The 14,788-nt window shown below is 30.9% G+C and overlaps 1 protein-coding gene across 1 annotated transcript; it reads right to left on the bottom strand.

Moving 5' to 3' along the window:
* Window positions 1–2,879: 2,879 nt before the first annotated feature.
* LOC107449423 (U7 snRNA-associated Sm-like protein LSm10) lies at window positions 2,880–12,358 on the bottom strand. Its single transcript, XM_016064942.4, has 3 exons — window positions 12,036–12,358; window positions 9,863–9,958; window positions 2,880–3,294 (listed from the first exon to the last, which is right to left on the bottom strand). Exons 1-3 carry the CDS (start codon window positions 12,161–12,163, stop codon window positions 2,982–2,984), a joined length of 537 nt encoding a protein of 178 aa, XP_015920428.2. The 5' UTR covers window positions 12,164–12,358; the 3' UTR covers window positions 2,880–2,981.
* Between the last annotated feature and the right edge of the window lie 2,430 nt (window positions 12,359–14,788).

The raw sequence follows: 14,788 nt of genomic DNA, 5'->3' as shown, positions 1-14,788 counted from the left end.
AGTACAAGTATAATTCCAATAATCTAACAGATCTTTTTTAGTAACTAGTAGACCCTAATTGAAAAATATCGAAAAACAATGAAACCTCAAAGCAAGACCACCTGACTTTTGGGAGACACGGAATTTTTTCCATAGACTTGGTGTTGAAAATAACCTTTATGTGAGGCCATTAAAACCTCTCCCAGCGACCGGAAAGCATCTGCACCCAATGCGGAAAAGGTAAAATAAAGAAACATGAAAAAATATCATAACAAAAAATTTAAAAATCATAATTTTAAAAAAAAATTAAATTTAAAAATTAAAATATTATAACAAATAAATAGATTATAATGTAATCAAAATATTTGTGAGGCTCTAATTTAGAGAGCTCTTTTAGAAAATACAACCTCATGTGGCAGTCAGAGTGCACTAAAGACAATAATATCAATGATTTACTTTTAGAGTTGAAAGTTAAATTAGGAAAAAAAGTTCTTTTAGAAAAAAAAGTTCTTTTAGAAAAAACAAGCATATCAAATAAACAAACTTCTTCTCACCTTTTAAAGCTAACTAATTTTTAAGATATAATATTAAATACAAACATAAACATTTATTTATTTAAAATAGATTTATCATGCATTATTGGTAAATTTCTTTTTACACTTAATTATATCTGTTGGGATAATTTTTACAGATGCCAAATTTTATTCATCGATCCGTCGCCAAATAAAGTGGCATTTCCGCACCAAGAAAATGACACAGACTAAAATTAAAATAGTTTGTGAAAAAATAATGTACCTTCGCTAACGATTTTGAAGTCGATGGAGGTAACCTCTAAGCATGATCTAACTCCATCAACAACCATTTTACTGTTCAACAGAAAGAGGTTTCACCGTATATTTTTGCTTGTAATCAGGGCATCAGAAAAAATATTTATATAAAAAGGGACACTGGTAACCCATCTGCAAAGGGTTGACAGAGATTATGCTTATGTCTCCCTATAATAGAAAAAGTCTTCAGTTGAAATATTTTTAAAGTTATATTATAACAATCAGTTTGAAAATTTCCTATACTTTAAATCGGGAGTGAAATATGGTAATTAAATTTTCTTTCTAAATTAAATACGCATAAAATGATATTTATCTTTACTTTTCCAGTCTATAGAAGTTTTCAGTTTACTTGGTGGCTATAGTGGATTATGGCTTGGATTTTCTTTGTTGAGCTGCTACAACTACATCTTAAAGAAATGTGTGGAATTAGTGCAAAAGAAAAATTTCAGCAACAGGAGCAAAAGTTAAGCACTAACGAAGCCATCATAGAGCTATGTAACTATTTTGTCCTTTTTACAATAGCAGTTAAATTTCTTTTCATAATTTCATTTAATTAAAATGTGGGTGATATACAAAATTTGAGAAAACATTTATTGCAAGCTCATTTTCTTCTTATGTCAAGCAAAAATTAAATAATTCACATTTCCAGCAATAAAAGGTAGCTATGAAATTGCACAAAATTTACATGTTAAGAATAAAACTTATTTTCATATAAAAATTTAGATGAATCACATTGAAAGTTATCAAAATAAAAGAGAACTTATTCAGAAATTTTTTTTAAATGCATATGAAGTTTAAAATCGCTATAAAATATGAAAACTAATAAAATCACATTTCATACAAAGGAATGAAGCTTTACCTATATATGAATGGCAAAAAACGCTAAAAGAAAGATAGGCAACACAGTAGACTACTCATTCATTCTAACTCAAAAGTTAAAAAAAATAAATAGAAAGTTTGAATTTACCAAAAATTAAATTATCCAAAATTCTAAAATAAGCAGCGATAGGGAGAAAAAAATATTGTAACATAGAATCAAAGACTAACAAAGTATTAAAAAAAATTTTTAATCCGTATAACAGAATTTAAAAATAAAATCTACATAAATACAAACATAAACAAATGGGGAGAAATGGTAAATGAGCCAATATTCATATTTTTATTCACTGATAACTTATAATAGTTCATAATTATAATTTTTATTCATTTAAATATCTTTTAAAGCAAAAATTTTATTAAACCTAGTTGAGAAAAATTTGTCTACCATAAGAGAAAAAGAAAGATTTTTGCATCGTGAACTGCGGCAGAAAAATCGCCAAGTCTTGGCAACTTCAGAGTAGCAGCTTAAGTAGAAAATATACTAAATAAACTTTAAAGAAGAAAATATTAAATATACTTTATTTCCCACGTAGAAAATATACTAATTTATAAATGTAGACTTAAGTAAAAGTTATTATGAAAATTTTATGCTTCATGAAAAGAATGTTGTAAAAAAATACTTACAGACCAGTAACTTTAAAATTTAAGTTCTGAAAAAGGCCAGACTAGCTCACATAATTCTGCATGGGCAGCAATAACAACTACTAACTAAACTCAGTCAGTGGCGCAACAGCCCATGGAGGGCCAAGTCTGACTATGCCCATCCTAGTTTTCTTTGCCTTGGGCTCTTGAAGATATTCCTCTTGAGCGGTCAGCCGAACACAGAATCCCAAAAGTCCACAAGCAGGCTTGGTACTAAGCTTATCAACCTACTGAAGAAATGAAAGGGTGAGTCAACCTTGCCTAGTCCTAGAATAGAACCCCAGACCTGTGACACAGGAGCACAAAGCACTACTACTCAACCGCCAGATTTCCGAAATAACTAAACTACTTAAGGTTAAAAGGTCGAAACAATCATTTTATGTACTCTGAAAAAGAAACTAGCTTTTATGAGAAAAAATGCAAATATTGGGACAAAAAACTAAAGATTAGAACAAATCAGTAAGAAAAAAAATCTTAGTAGGAAATTCAAATTATACAACCTCTCCTTTTTAGCAGAAGAAAAGATTCAAAATCACAGAATAACAAGAAACATTCAACATTTATCAACTTAGGTTTATTATTAAACATGAAAAATACAGCAATTAAAAAAATGAATATGAGTTTATACAAGCATATACATGACAAAGCTGAAATTTAATATCTGCTGCTGCCATAGCCACCAGAACTTCGATAGCTACTGCTTCCTCCTCCATAGCCGCCGCCTCCTCCGTAACTTCCACCTCCTCCATAGCCGCCGCCTCCACCACTGCGATATCCACCACTGCTGCCACCTCCACCTCTACGAAAGCCACCTCCTCCACCACCACCACCTCGTCTTCCACCTCCACGTCCTCCTCCTCGTCTACCCCCTCTACCGCCACGACCTCTAGCAGGTCTTCTGGATAAATCTTCTAGCTTATTTTTTATGGTCTTAATTGGATCAATTTCCTCAGGAATGTGTACAAATCTAAAAAATAACATAAGAAAATAGATTTTAAAATACAAAAATTTTATAAAAAATTTTTTTTCGAAGATTAACAAAATTAAATTATATACAACCAAGGCTCGAAATAAATGGTGGTGAAATAAATGGTCAGGGTCGAAACCACTAAAATTTCACTTGGACCACCGTGAAATAATTATCAACGGTCCCTCAGCAATTGATGTAAAAGGATGGCACACTGTTTCATTTTAGGATTTTGGTTGATGTTTTGACCAGTGTTTTTGTCACAGAATAGAATATTCTCTCATAATTATGGAAAATACACTTTGTTTTGTAATTTTTTTTAATTTAAATTCACTTGACTAGCTCTTCAAGCCAACTATTTAATTTTCTGAATCTCCATTCTTTAAGTAAATTCTATAATTATTCCATACCCTTTTTTAAGACAAACATTAAAATAAAGACTTATATCTATGAAAAAATGTATTGATAAATCAGTTTCTGACAACTAAAAAAAATTTTAAAAATAACTTAAAAAAAGAAAATGAAGGGATAGGAAATATTTTCTAAAATTTAAAAACTGCTACTGCAGCAGGATTTTTGGTTCGAAAGTCAAACATTTTTCTCAAAATAACAGAAGAATATTATTATGCAAATACAATGTTTAATGCATTTTAAAATTTTACATATATTTTTTAGAAAATATCTTACAGTGATATCAATAAAAACAATTGTATATCAAATGGCGGGGATGGTTTCTAGCTTTTCTTCAATTACAAAAAAATTAAAATCTAAAACCAAATTATTAATTTCCATGAACTTTTTTGAGCATTTTATAGGCAGTGGAACCACAAAGTAAATATGAAGTATAAGTATATTGAGACTTGCAGAACTCCTCCAGATATCAGTCTCATGTAGTGACAGGTACTATGGTTACGAGTAAAAGTCGCTTCGAATAAGGGCGTGAGGGTAATAGTTTTGCCTCAATCTTGGCATAAGTCGGCATGAGTAAAATTAATCGACACCTTTGTTCTTCCAGTGCACCACCATCAGAAATGTGCTCCCACTTATTACCATAGCAGCAGACTGCCCAAGACTTTCAGTCTGGAGGAGTATTCCTCAAAACCACACAGTATTCCATTTTGTTAAATTGTTTCTTACAGCAATGCATTCTAAGCATGATTTGATACTTCCATTTTGCCACACAGAGCAGTAAAGTTGAAATAGTTCTAAAATTATAGTGTATATTAAAAAAATATATATATTAATATTGTTCTGAAAATAAGAATTCTCTAAAATAAATTTATTTTGACTTTATTTAAAACTATAAATAAGCAAAATATTTTTTTTAATTATGAAATTAAAAACTTAATGTCCATGGCTATTAAAATTAGGCTTCACTCAAAAGGCAGTATATTTTGCTAAGCTCTACACGATTTCATTAACAAAAATAAGAAAAGCATAATAGTTTTGAACACATTTGAAATATAAAAGAATTAATATCTGTTCTATAATTTAAACAGAAAATCTACTTATTATCATAACAGACATTTTTTATTGAGCGTAACTATTTAAAAAATAATTGCGTTTCCCACAAAACTGCTCATTGAAAGCAGAATGGTTTATTTTTATTTTACAACCAGAATTGAACAGCAGACCCAATTCTGATTTTAGGACTATCAATGTTCAATTACGTGGCCTTGTAATTTTGAACCCAACCCAGAAAATCTAGGATCAAGTATTGGAACAAACTACCCTTCATGGAGGAAATTTTGATGGAACTAACCCGACAATTGTGTTAACATGGGGAGGAAAACCATGAAAATCTTCCATGGTTAATCAGAAACAAAGGGGATTTTAATTTTAACCCATAATTGTCTACCACTGGGGATATTTTTTATTAGCACTGTAGTCAGTTCAAAGCGGGAGCAGAATTCAGATCAACCAGCCACATCTGGCATTAGAACAGCAGCTCAATATAAGCTTTCATGAAAACTCATATATATCTTTAAATATAGCTACTTCAGTATTCATTGTGCTATTTCAGTATTTTTTTTTTTCTAGGTTAGGGGTGCACAACCTTTTTGAATGAAGGGCCACTTGCACAGCAGGTTGGCTAACGAAGGGCCGCACATGTATTGAGACATGTTAATGACAAATGTAGTAATATTTATTTAAACATTAGCGTTCTATTTTTTTTATCAATAAACTTAGTAATATATTTGTGAAAAATTAAAGGTTCATATAACAATAGATTTATCAAAATAAATAAACATTGAAGAAAAGAAATGTTTTTTATCATATCATGCAATACGAAAATTCATTTTAGAATTACGAGGCGCATCCAGAAAGTAAGTTTCCCTATTTTTTTTAAAAAAGAACTCATACTTTCAGGAACATATTTATTGGCAACAAGTACAGCAACGCTTCAGCTATTTTTCAACATAGCCACCACCAGAATTGAGACACTTATCGTATCGTGGGATCAACTTTTGTATCCCTCTGTCGTAGAACTCTGCCGTCTGTAAATGGAACCAGCGTGTGACAGACCTCTTCAGCTCTTCGTCGTTGCCAAAACGCTCACCGGAGGACAGGAATTTCCGGAGGTGCAAGAAAACATGAAAATCGCTGGGAGCAATATCAGGGCTGTGGGGTGGATGATCAAACAGCTCTGAGCCAAATTTCGTCAAAACAGCTGCTGTGCGTTGAGCTGTATGTGAAAGAGCATAATCATGGAGGAGCACAACACCTGCAGTAAGCATTTCACGCCTCTTGTTTTGAATGGCACGTCGCAATTTCCACAGTAACGGTCAGTGCTTACTGTTTCACAACGTGGTTCTATTCACAGGCGGAAGAGTTCTACGACAGAGGGATACAAAAGTTGAGCCCATGATACGACAAGTGTCTCAATTCTATGTTGCTATGTTGAAAAATAGCTGAAACATTGCTGTACTTTTTGCCAAAAAATATGTTCCTGAAAGTATGAGTTCTTTTTTTTTAAAAAAAAAATAGGGAAACTTACTTTCTGGATACGCCTCGTAAATGTTAATAAATAAAAAAAAACTGCAATGCCCACAGAATGAAAGTAGGAAAAATTTTAGTCATAATTAAGTAATATAAATTCAAACTAAATATTTTAATTGAAGAAAATTTATAGGTTTTAAACAAAAGCCTAAAATAATAACAAAACTGTGATAGTATAGGAAAATAAAATAGTATACTGTGATAGTATAGGAAAATAAAATACTACTCTCATTTTGTAATGTACTTTATTATTTCATTTTATTAATTATTAGATTTTTTTATCGAAAAAGATCACTTAAGCAACAAAAAATTGAAATCTAAACTATAAACAGTGAGCAGTTTAAAAATTCACGTTTTCCGCCATTTTATGAATTTCTCAAGTGTCAATAACATTGCATTTAAATTAGGGATGTAACGAGTATTTGGCCGTTCCGTGAAAAATTCAGTTGGTTGAATGATCAGTCAAATATTCGGCAGAATATTTTTTAGAAATGTATTTTTCTACGTTTTTTTTATTTTTGAATTTTTATAGATATTACTTTTTTTTTTAAAATTATAATCAGACAAGTCAATTTTGTTATTTTTTTGATACTTTGAGAATTGAGAAGGATTTTTTCCCATTTTTTGCTGTTTTTATTATAACCCAGCATTTTAACAGAACGTCTCATACTATTAATTTATTATCACTCTTTTCCTGTACTGTAATATAAATAACCAGCAACATAGAAAAGTGTGATTTTCAGTATTTAAGTTTTGTTTCTGGAACTAAGAAAATTTGTTTTTTTTTTTCTGTTTTTCTTTTTTAGGCATTTTTATTATGACTCATCATTTTTTAAAAAATAAAATTACTAATAAAATTTATTTTATAGCAATTTTTTTCTTCTGAAATTATGACAATGAGAAAAATTTAAATTGCGATTTTCAGCATAAGATTTTCATTTAAAAAATTAAGAACGTTTTTTCTAACTTTTTATTTTCTTTAAATAAAAAAAACTTTTTTTAGACGTTTTATTATAACGCAGTAATTTTTAATAGCATTTCTGCTGACTTAATTTTTTTTTCTTGACTTTTTCTGGTAATTGGAAAACTGAGATGTTCAGCTTTAAAATTTTCTTTCAAAAATTAAGATTGATTTTTATGTTCTCTGCCCTGTGGCAGAATTTTTTCCAGCTATCTGCGACAAACACTCTAGCACTAATATCTTTCTGCAAGATACTTTTAATAATAACAAACATATATGTCACTAATTTAAAATAATAAAAGCGTTGTGTTTACAAAAAAAAAGATATTTTTTAATAAAACATGTAATAAATTTTTATTCTAATGTTATGGGTGATATTCTCGAATTTTGTGGGGGGGGGCACACATATTACTTCCTTCTTCGCATTTTGTAAATAATTATTAAAATAAAAAATATAATTAAAAATCATGAAATCCGCAATTGCCGAAAAAAAGACCGACGACAAAATTACGCGAATCGGGCTCCTCAAATGCGTGTTTCGTTTCGAGATTACGTTGTAGTAATAAATTATATCGCATAAAAAATATCGGATTTAAAAACTATGGAGAAATCAATAACAATATTGTTTCGAATTTTCCATATTGTTTGAAATATATCGGGATATTTAAAATCCACGTGAAAATCAATAACTGCCGAAAATATAATCGAAACACATCGATTTATAATACTATCATCGTAAGTTGAGAGCGAACGTAATAGTTATACGTACTAATTTTCAATATTTTTTTCAAAAGAAAAATCTTTCTGCAAGAACTCTGTAACATTCTGCGACAATGTCGCCGTGTCGCTGCGATTCTGCCACGGGGGTTCTCTGTTTCGCTTTTCGACATTTTCAAAAACGTTCTTGATTGTCCTTATTTTTTGAGTTAATTTATGAATACGTTTTTCCAGGAAATATTATTCTGAGCATTGAAATTTTAGTTTCAGTGTTGCTATTCTGCTAAAAGATTTTGCTATTTGGCCCCAAGTGAACAGCGTTCAGTCGATTTTGTTTCTTTTTTTTGCCGAATATTTGGTTTTTGACTAAATCACAATTCATTACCACATTCGACCAAATAATATTCGTTGCAGGGGAAAAAAACGAAGGAAAAATAACTAGGATTTACGATAAAACTGCGCTGAAATACCGTATCAAAAAGTGATTGCTTAATCGCGCGATTAACAATCACGCGTCGTAATAACATCGTAGTTAAATAATGGGATCATCAAAATTAAGTGGAAAAGTATAGAAATAATTGGGGGGAAAAATTACTTATATTTATGCTGAACTCAGCACGAATAAAGCGTGTCAAATGCACGATTTAAAATTTGCATGTCGTAATAGAATAATTGGTATTTTTTATGATACGTGGGAACGCATAGCAATAACTGCCGAAAAAAATTGTTGAAAAAAAAGAAAGAATTGCAAAAAAAAGATACAAAAATCTCTTAGATTTAAGATGAAATCGTCACAAATAAAGTGCACCAAAAAGTGATTATTTAAATTTGCGATCTGAAACTCGCGTCGTCATCACGTAGAAAAGCGGAAATAACTGCTTAAAAAAAATCATTTATACTTACGATAAAATCGGCTTAAAGAAAGCGCGTTAAACGTACATTTACTAAAGAATCTGTTAAAATTGATTGTGTCAAAACATGATGACTTACAAGTGCGATTAAAAATTGCCATTTTTAAAAAAAAAATTTATTGTGTTTAGAAGCTCTCGCGGGCCACACTTCAGTAGTCGAAGGGCCGCAGGTTGTGCACCCCTATACTAGATGGATCACTTGCCAGTAACATTGTTTTTTTCTTCTCTTGAGAGAATAAAATTAAGAAGAAAATTTGTTTATATGCTAAAATTATAACCAAATTATTGTTGAATCGCTTTTAGCGATTTCATTATAAAACATAGAGCATTAGATACTTTAGTGCAGATAAAAAAAATAATTAATGTACATGATTTCACATAAACTAACTTAAATTTACATTTATCCAAAAAGTTAACTTTTGCAATTATTCAGAAAACAAAATTTGTTAATAAACAATATCAGATTAATGTGGTGACTATTTTTAGAATTTTGAAACTATTTTTTCTTTTTATTTTTACTTATTTAATCAAAATGTTCACATTTTGATACTTTAAAAAAGGCTGTAAGTTCTTATCAATAATTTTGTTACAAAACCTTTCCCCCAAATTAACTTGTTGTTAGTCTTGTTAATAACAAGTTAGGCTAAACATCTTTTAAAATTTCTAAGAATATAGGTAAACAATTTAAAACTAGCTTCTAAGAACAAGTTTATTGAGACAGAAACATGTTCTTTTATGATGTTATAAAATTTGAATCAATATATTTTTAAAAAAATTAAAAATGGCAGTAAAACAAGTTAATATTTTCTTTCATTTCAGTTACTTTATAGCAGTATAGATATTTATGAGAACATAAATTTTATCTACAAAAGATCTGCTACAAAAGAAAGTATTACATTAAAGAATAGAGAAGTTTACGTTATAGGAAGGAACAAAACTAAAAATATTTCAATATAGATTTTTAGTAAAATAAACAAACCGAATGAATTTCCCTTGGCAACAGTAACGGCTGAAGTTTTGAGATAGACCAGACGGTGCGGTATATGTGACATCAGTCATCTCGATGTTCATATACCTAAAAATAAAACAGCAAAAAACATAACTTAAAATATCAACAACAAAAATAGTTTCAAACCATCGGTCATTGTAGGATTTCAGGTAATCAGCACGTCTAAAAGGATATTTTTGATTTTAAAAAACATTTCTAATTTAAAATAAACTTTTACAACTCTTTGGTTACTCCTGTTACATTTCAAAGAGAAAATAAATTGACCTTTTTAATCAAAGAAATACATATCTTCGTATAATTTTTAATGTTAATTGAAAAAAAGGATACTTACTAATATCATAAAAAATATTCCAACAAACAAAAACTGTATTCCTATATGAATTGGTGTCAGCATTGAAATTCATAAATTTACAAATGACGATCATAATACAAATGACAAATGAAATTCATAATAATACAAATGACAATCTGCACTCTAAAATCACGTGAATATGAATCACAATATTGGATTTCAGAATCATGCGAACATGAATCTTGGCATTGGATTTAAAAAATGTGAAAATACAGATCACACTGCATTACTTTTAGATGGTGTAAATACGAATCACAATTAATAATTTTGAAATCGCGTATAAAAATGAAAATTTATATTTGATATTACAACAGCATAAACGAATCACGACATGGGATTTTAAACTCGCGAGAATACCAATCCCTACATAGGATTTTAAAAAGCGTAAATACAAATCGCAATATTGTGAATATTTCAATATATTAAAATATATATATATATTAAAATATTGAAATATTCACTCCAACAACAAAAAATAATTGCAATTTTATTTTGGTCTCACTTGTTGAAATAGGGCTTCACTTTTAGGCACATGTAAAATTGGCAACAAAAAAAAAACTGTAGGAGGGTCATTCTTACTGAATTCAGTTTTTGCACTCTGATCACCATTGCATAAGATAAAGAGCTTGTTGAAAAATATTTCCCCACAAATAACTCAATTAGGTTTACCATTTTCTCCATAACAATTGGAACTATATTCGGGGAGAATGAACTTTCATTCACAGAAAGCTTTCAGCAAATCCTTACTTATTTTTTCAGATAAATTTTGGAAGATTAAGAACTATTTAGTGCTTAGGTGATAACAGTAAAAGAAATACTTTGCATTTAGTGGAAGAAATAATTTTTTACAGTTAGAAAAGCTAAGAGCAGTAACTATATGGGAAGATTTCTGTTTCATGATCCGCGGCAGAATCAGAAAATCCAGGCAACTCCCCGGTGCCAGCCTTGTCGGAAAGAAATATCACTGAAAGAGATCAACTCGAATTAATGTAACTCGTATAAATCCATTCCTATATAAACAGGGGTCTGTCCAAGCCAAATTTACTACCGTTTAGCCGTATCACAAATTCAACTTTAGGAAAAACAGTAATTTCACAAAATACTTTTTCTTCAAATTTTTCTTTTTGTGTCTCGTAAAAAACGATAAATCCATATTTTACCTTATTTTTGGGTTGATTTTTTTAATTTTCACAAATTATGTCTAATTTTCACAAAATAGGTACTTCTCAGAAAAACCTACACAGACCCCAGATAACCCTACAAACAAACCATGACATGTTTTTTTTTTTAAAATTTTCAAGTTTAAAATTCGTTAGGTGTCTTGGCTATTGTAGTTACCATGACCACCATAGGAAAAAATTCCCACTGTATTTTACTATTACACGTTTATGCCAAATTTAATAATCATAGTTAACAATTAAGCCTAAATTAAACAGAAATCTGCACTCTAGCGGCGGAAACAAAAATTACTTTCGAATTCAAAATTTGGTTTATTACACAATTAAAAACTCTCTGTTTCAACAAATCAGTACACGAAACATAACTAAACACACCCCTTTAAAATTAAAACAAGAAAATAAAAGTCTTAATAAAATAAAAGACTTATTAAAATATATAAGAATGGGTTTAGAATAGAATAGAAATTACTTAAAAAAATTCACTTATTACACTTTGTTAGAACTATTTAATATCAACACAGGTGGAAAAAAAAAAGGAAAAATACTTCACTACTTCAGAATTCTTTTGCAAAGGCATATATATAAATATATTTGATAAAGAACAAAAGCATACCCGTCAACAGATTGAATTTTTCCTTTTACAGATGTCTCATCACGAAAGTCGACCGTAGTTGTCTCACCCTCTAGCCCTTGTATCAAACTTACTAGAGTTCTTGTTGATAAAGCTCGTTCTCGAGCCATTTCATAAAATTAAGTTAAGTTAAATTTAAACACAAATTCTAACCAAAAGAACACAAATTCTAACCAAGAGAACACAAATTCAAACGAATTCTAAGAAACATAAGGCCGGCAAAAAAGGAACTACTACACTACTCAGTTACAGTTTGGTAATCACAGTTGATATTAGTGTAGTTACGGCTGCATTGAAACTCGCTGAAAAGAAATTTGCAAGTTTTATTGGCTGATTTTATCATCGTTTAAATCGCGATCGTTTAATCATTGTTTCGTTTACCATACATAAAAAGACCCCTATATTAGTCCCTGGTGTTTACTAAATTTGACCTTACGCGCATTTTTGAATTACTTACTGGACTCAAATTTGTGTTTTTTCATTCTACATTTTCACTCTGTTCTAGAAAACCGGGGTCGGTAGCGCGTTGGGCCTATGTCCAAGGGGTCATGAGTTCGATCACCGCCTGCCGATGATTCCCCGTAAGCAAAATGGTGAATGGTGCGCACTAAATCTATTGCTGTCACGAAGTCTTACTAGTTCCCATAATAAATCAATACCTGTGGGATTATTGGATTGGAGCTTGATCGTGCTCTGGTTCAGGACAAAATTACGATCTGAGGATGGATGGTGTGTGAATGTCTCCTCCCAGTAAAATGAGATGTGACGTACGTGTGTTGCCGTTGGATCCTCCTCTGCTATGTTTACCAGACCGTTACCAGCAGCCCATTGTTCAGTTCTAGTGTGACTTGAATAAAAGTACCGTACCGCACCTATTCAAGAGATTTTTTTTTTTTTCAGTTTAATGTCATGAGGTTACAACTTCCATTCAACATTATAATAAAGAAATAATTAATAAACGTTTCCATGATTAAGACTATTTTCCGAAGGCTCCGTCGTCTTTTAAAGTGATTCTTTTTGCCAATAATACGTTATTTTCGTAACTGCTGTGAGTTTACAACAGTTTTACCCTGATACATTGCTGTGAGTTTACAGCAGTTACGTTGGATTTTTAGGGAGAATTTTACCTATCTAAGGCTAGCGCTGTCTTTGTTTTATCTGAAAATGGCGCAAAACGTCAATATTGAAAAGAGTCATAGTTTTGCGAAGGAAAAGCTTTTGAATCTAGTTTTTTTATATACAAAAACTTACTCCACTGCAACATTACTTGGGCTCATAAAAATTAGCAAAAGTTGAGAACAAGGCAGTGATTTTGATAATTTTTCTCTAGGTTACCAAACAGGCAATTTTTAAAAAGTTTAATAACTTTTAAAATATTTAAATTATTTGTGCGTTCTAAAACCCAGATTGTCGTGTATTTAGCCGTTCGAGGCTATGTTTACGAACTATCACGCCTACGCAATCGAATTGGGACTTTCCCTCAAAAAGTTTCAGTTTGCATTCCTCATCTGTTAGCGTTGCGTTAAGACGCATCTTTTGTATTCTAAATTCTAAATGTTGTAATTAATTAATAAATAGTGCTTGTTAGATATAAGAGTGTTATTTCCTAAAACCCCACGCTATGGGACAGCACACTGGCGACGAGTTGGTGAATTTTATTTTCCAATAATACAAAAAATCATCGCTTGAAAAAGTTACGTTTCAAAGTGAAACTAATTTGGATTAAGGTTTCAAGTACCTGAAGATAGGTAATATTTTTGCTCTTGAAGACTGCTCCAGGTAGGACAATTTATTTCTTTTTCCAAATGGAGGACCTCATCTCTCAATTAGTTGAACAAAATAAATTGTTAATGTCGGCGCTTCAGCCGAAAGACGAAACCAGAAACAAAAGTAACGTTACTGGTGTGAATTTCGAGAAATTCGATGATTCCCAAGAAACATTTGAATCTTTTTTGGAGCGGTTTGAGGCTTTTTTGGACATACAAAATGTTCCAAATGAAAAACGAGCAAAAACATTAATTTCCAGCTTATCAGCAAAATTGTATAATTTGTTAAAAAATTTGTTGGCTCCCAACAATCCAGCTGAAGCTGATTTTGAAACCTTAAAAAACACTCTTAAAGATCATCTTCACCCAAAACCATTAATTATTCCTAGCAGACATATTTTCCTTAATCGTAAACAACACGAGGGAGAAAGTATTAATGCTTATTTAGCAGAACTTCGTTCATTGGCAATGCCATGCAATTATAAACAAGAACTGCTGAACACTATGCTGCGGGACGTTTTTGTGAGCGGTCTCCGTGATCGTGCCACATTAGACAGACTTTTTGAAGAAGATGATATAGATCTCGAGCGCACTGTAAAAATTGCTTTGGCCATGGAAAAGGCTAGCAAGAGCACCCAAGAAATAATTGGGAAAGCAACAGAAATTAAAGAATTTAAGGCTAACAGGAAAAAAGAACCGAAACAATTCTGGTCTAACAAAACGAAAGAAAAAAATAACTTTGCATGTTATCGGTGTAAGGGATCTAATCATTCCTCAAGGGAATGTAAATACAAATCTGCAACATGCGGCTACTGCCATAAAGTTGGACATCTAACAAAAGCGTGTTTTTCTGCCGCTAGAGCAAAACAATATAAACATGTTAACCAGAAACAAATTGACACTGAACCCGGATGTTCATGTGAAAATACTATATCCGTACCGTTGCACGCATTAAATGACAAAACATTT

Source organism: Parasteatoda tepidariorum, chromosome 3 (assembly GCF_982258835.1).
Source record: "Parasteatoda tepidariorum strain Cologne lab strain chromosome 3, Ptep-v5.0, whole genome shotgun sequence".
Taxonomy (NCBI): Eukaryota; Metazoa; Arthropoda; class Arachnida; order Araneae; family Theridiidae; genus Parasteatoda; species Parasteatoda tepidariorum.
This window is presented reverse-complemented; position numbering and strand designations above follow the sequence as displayed.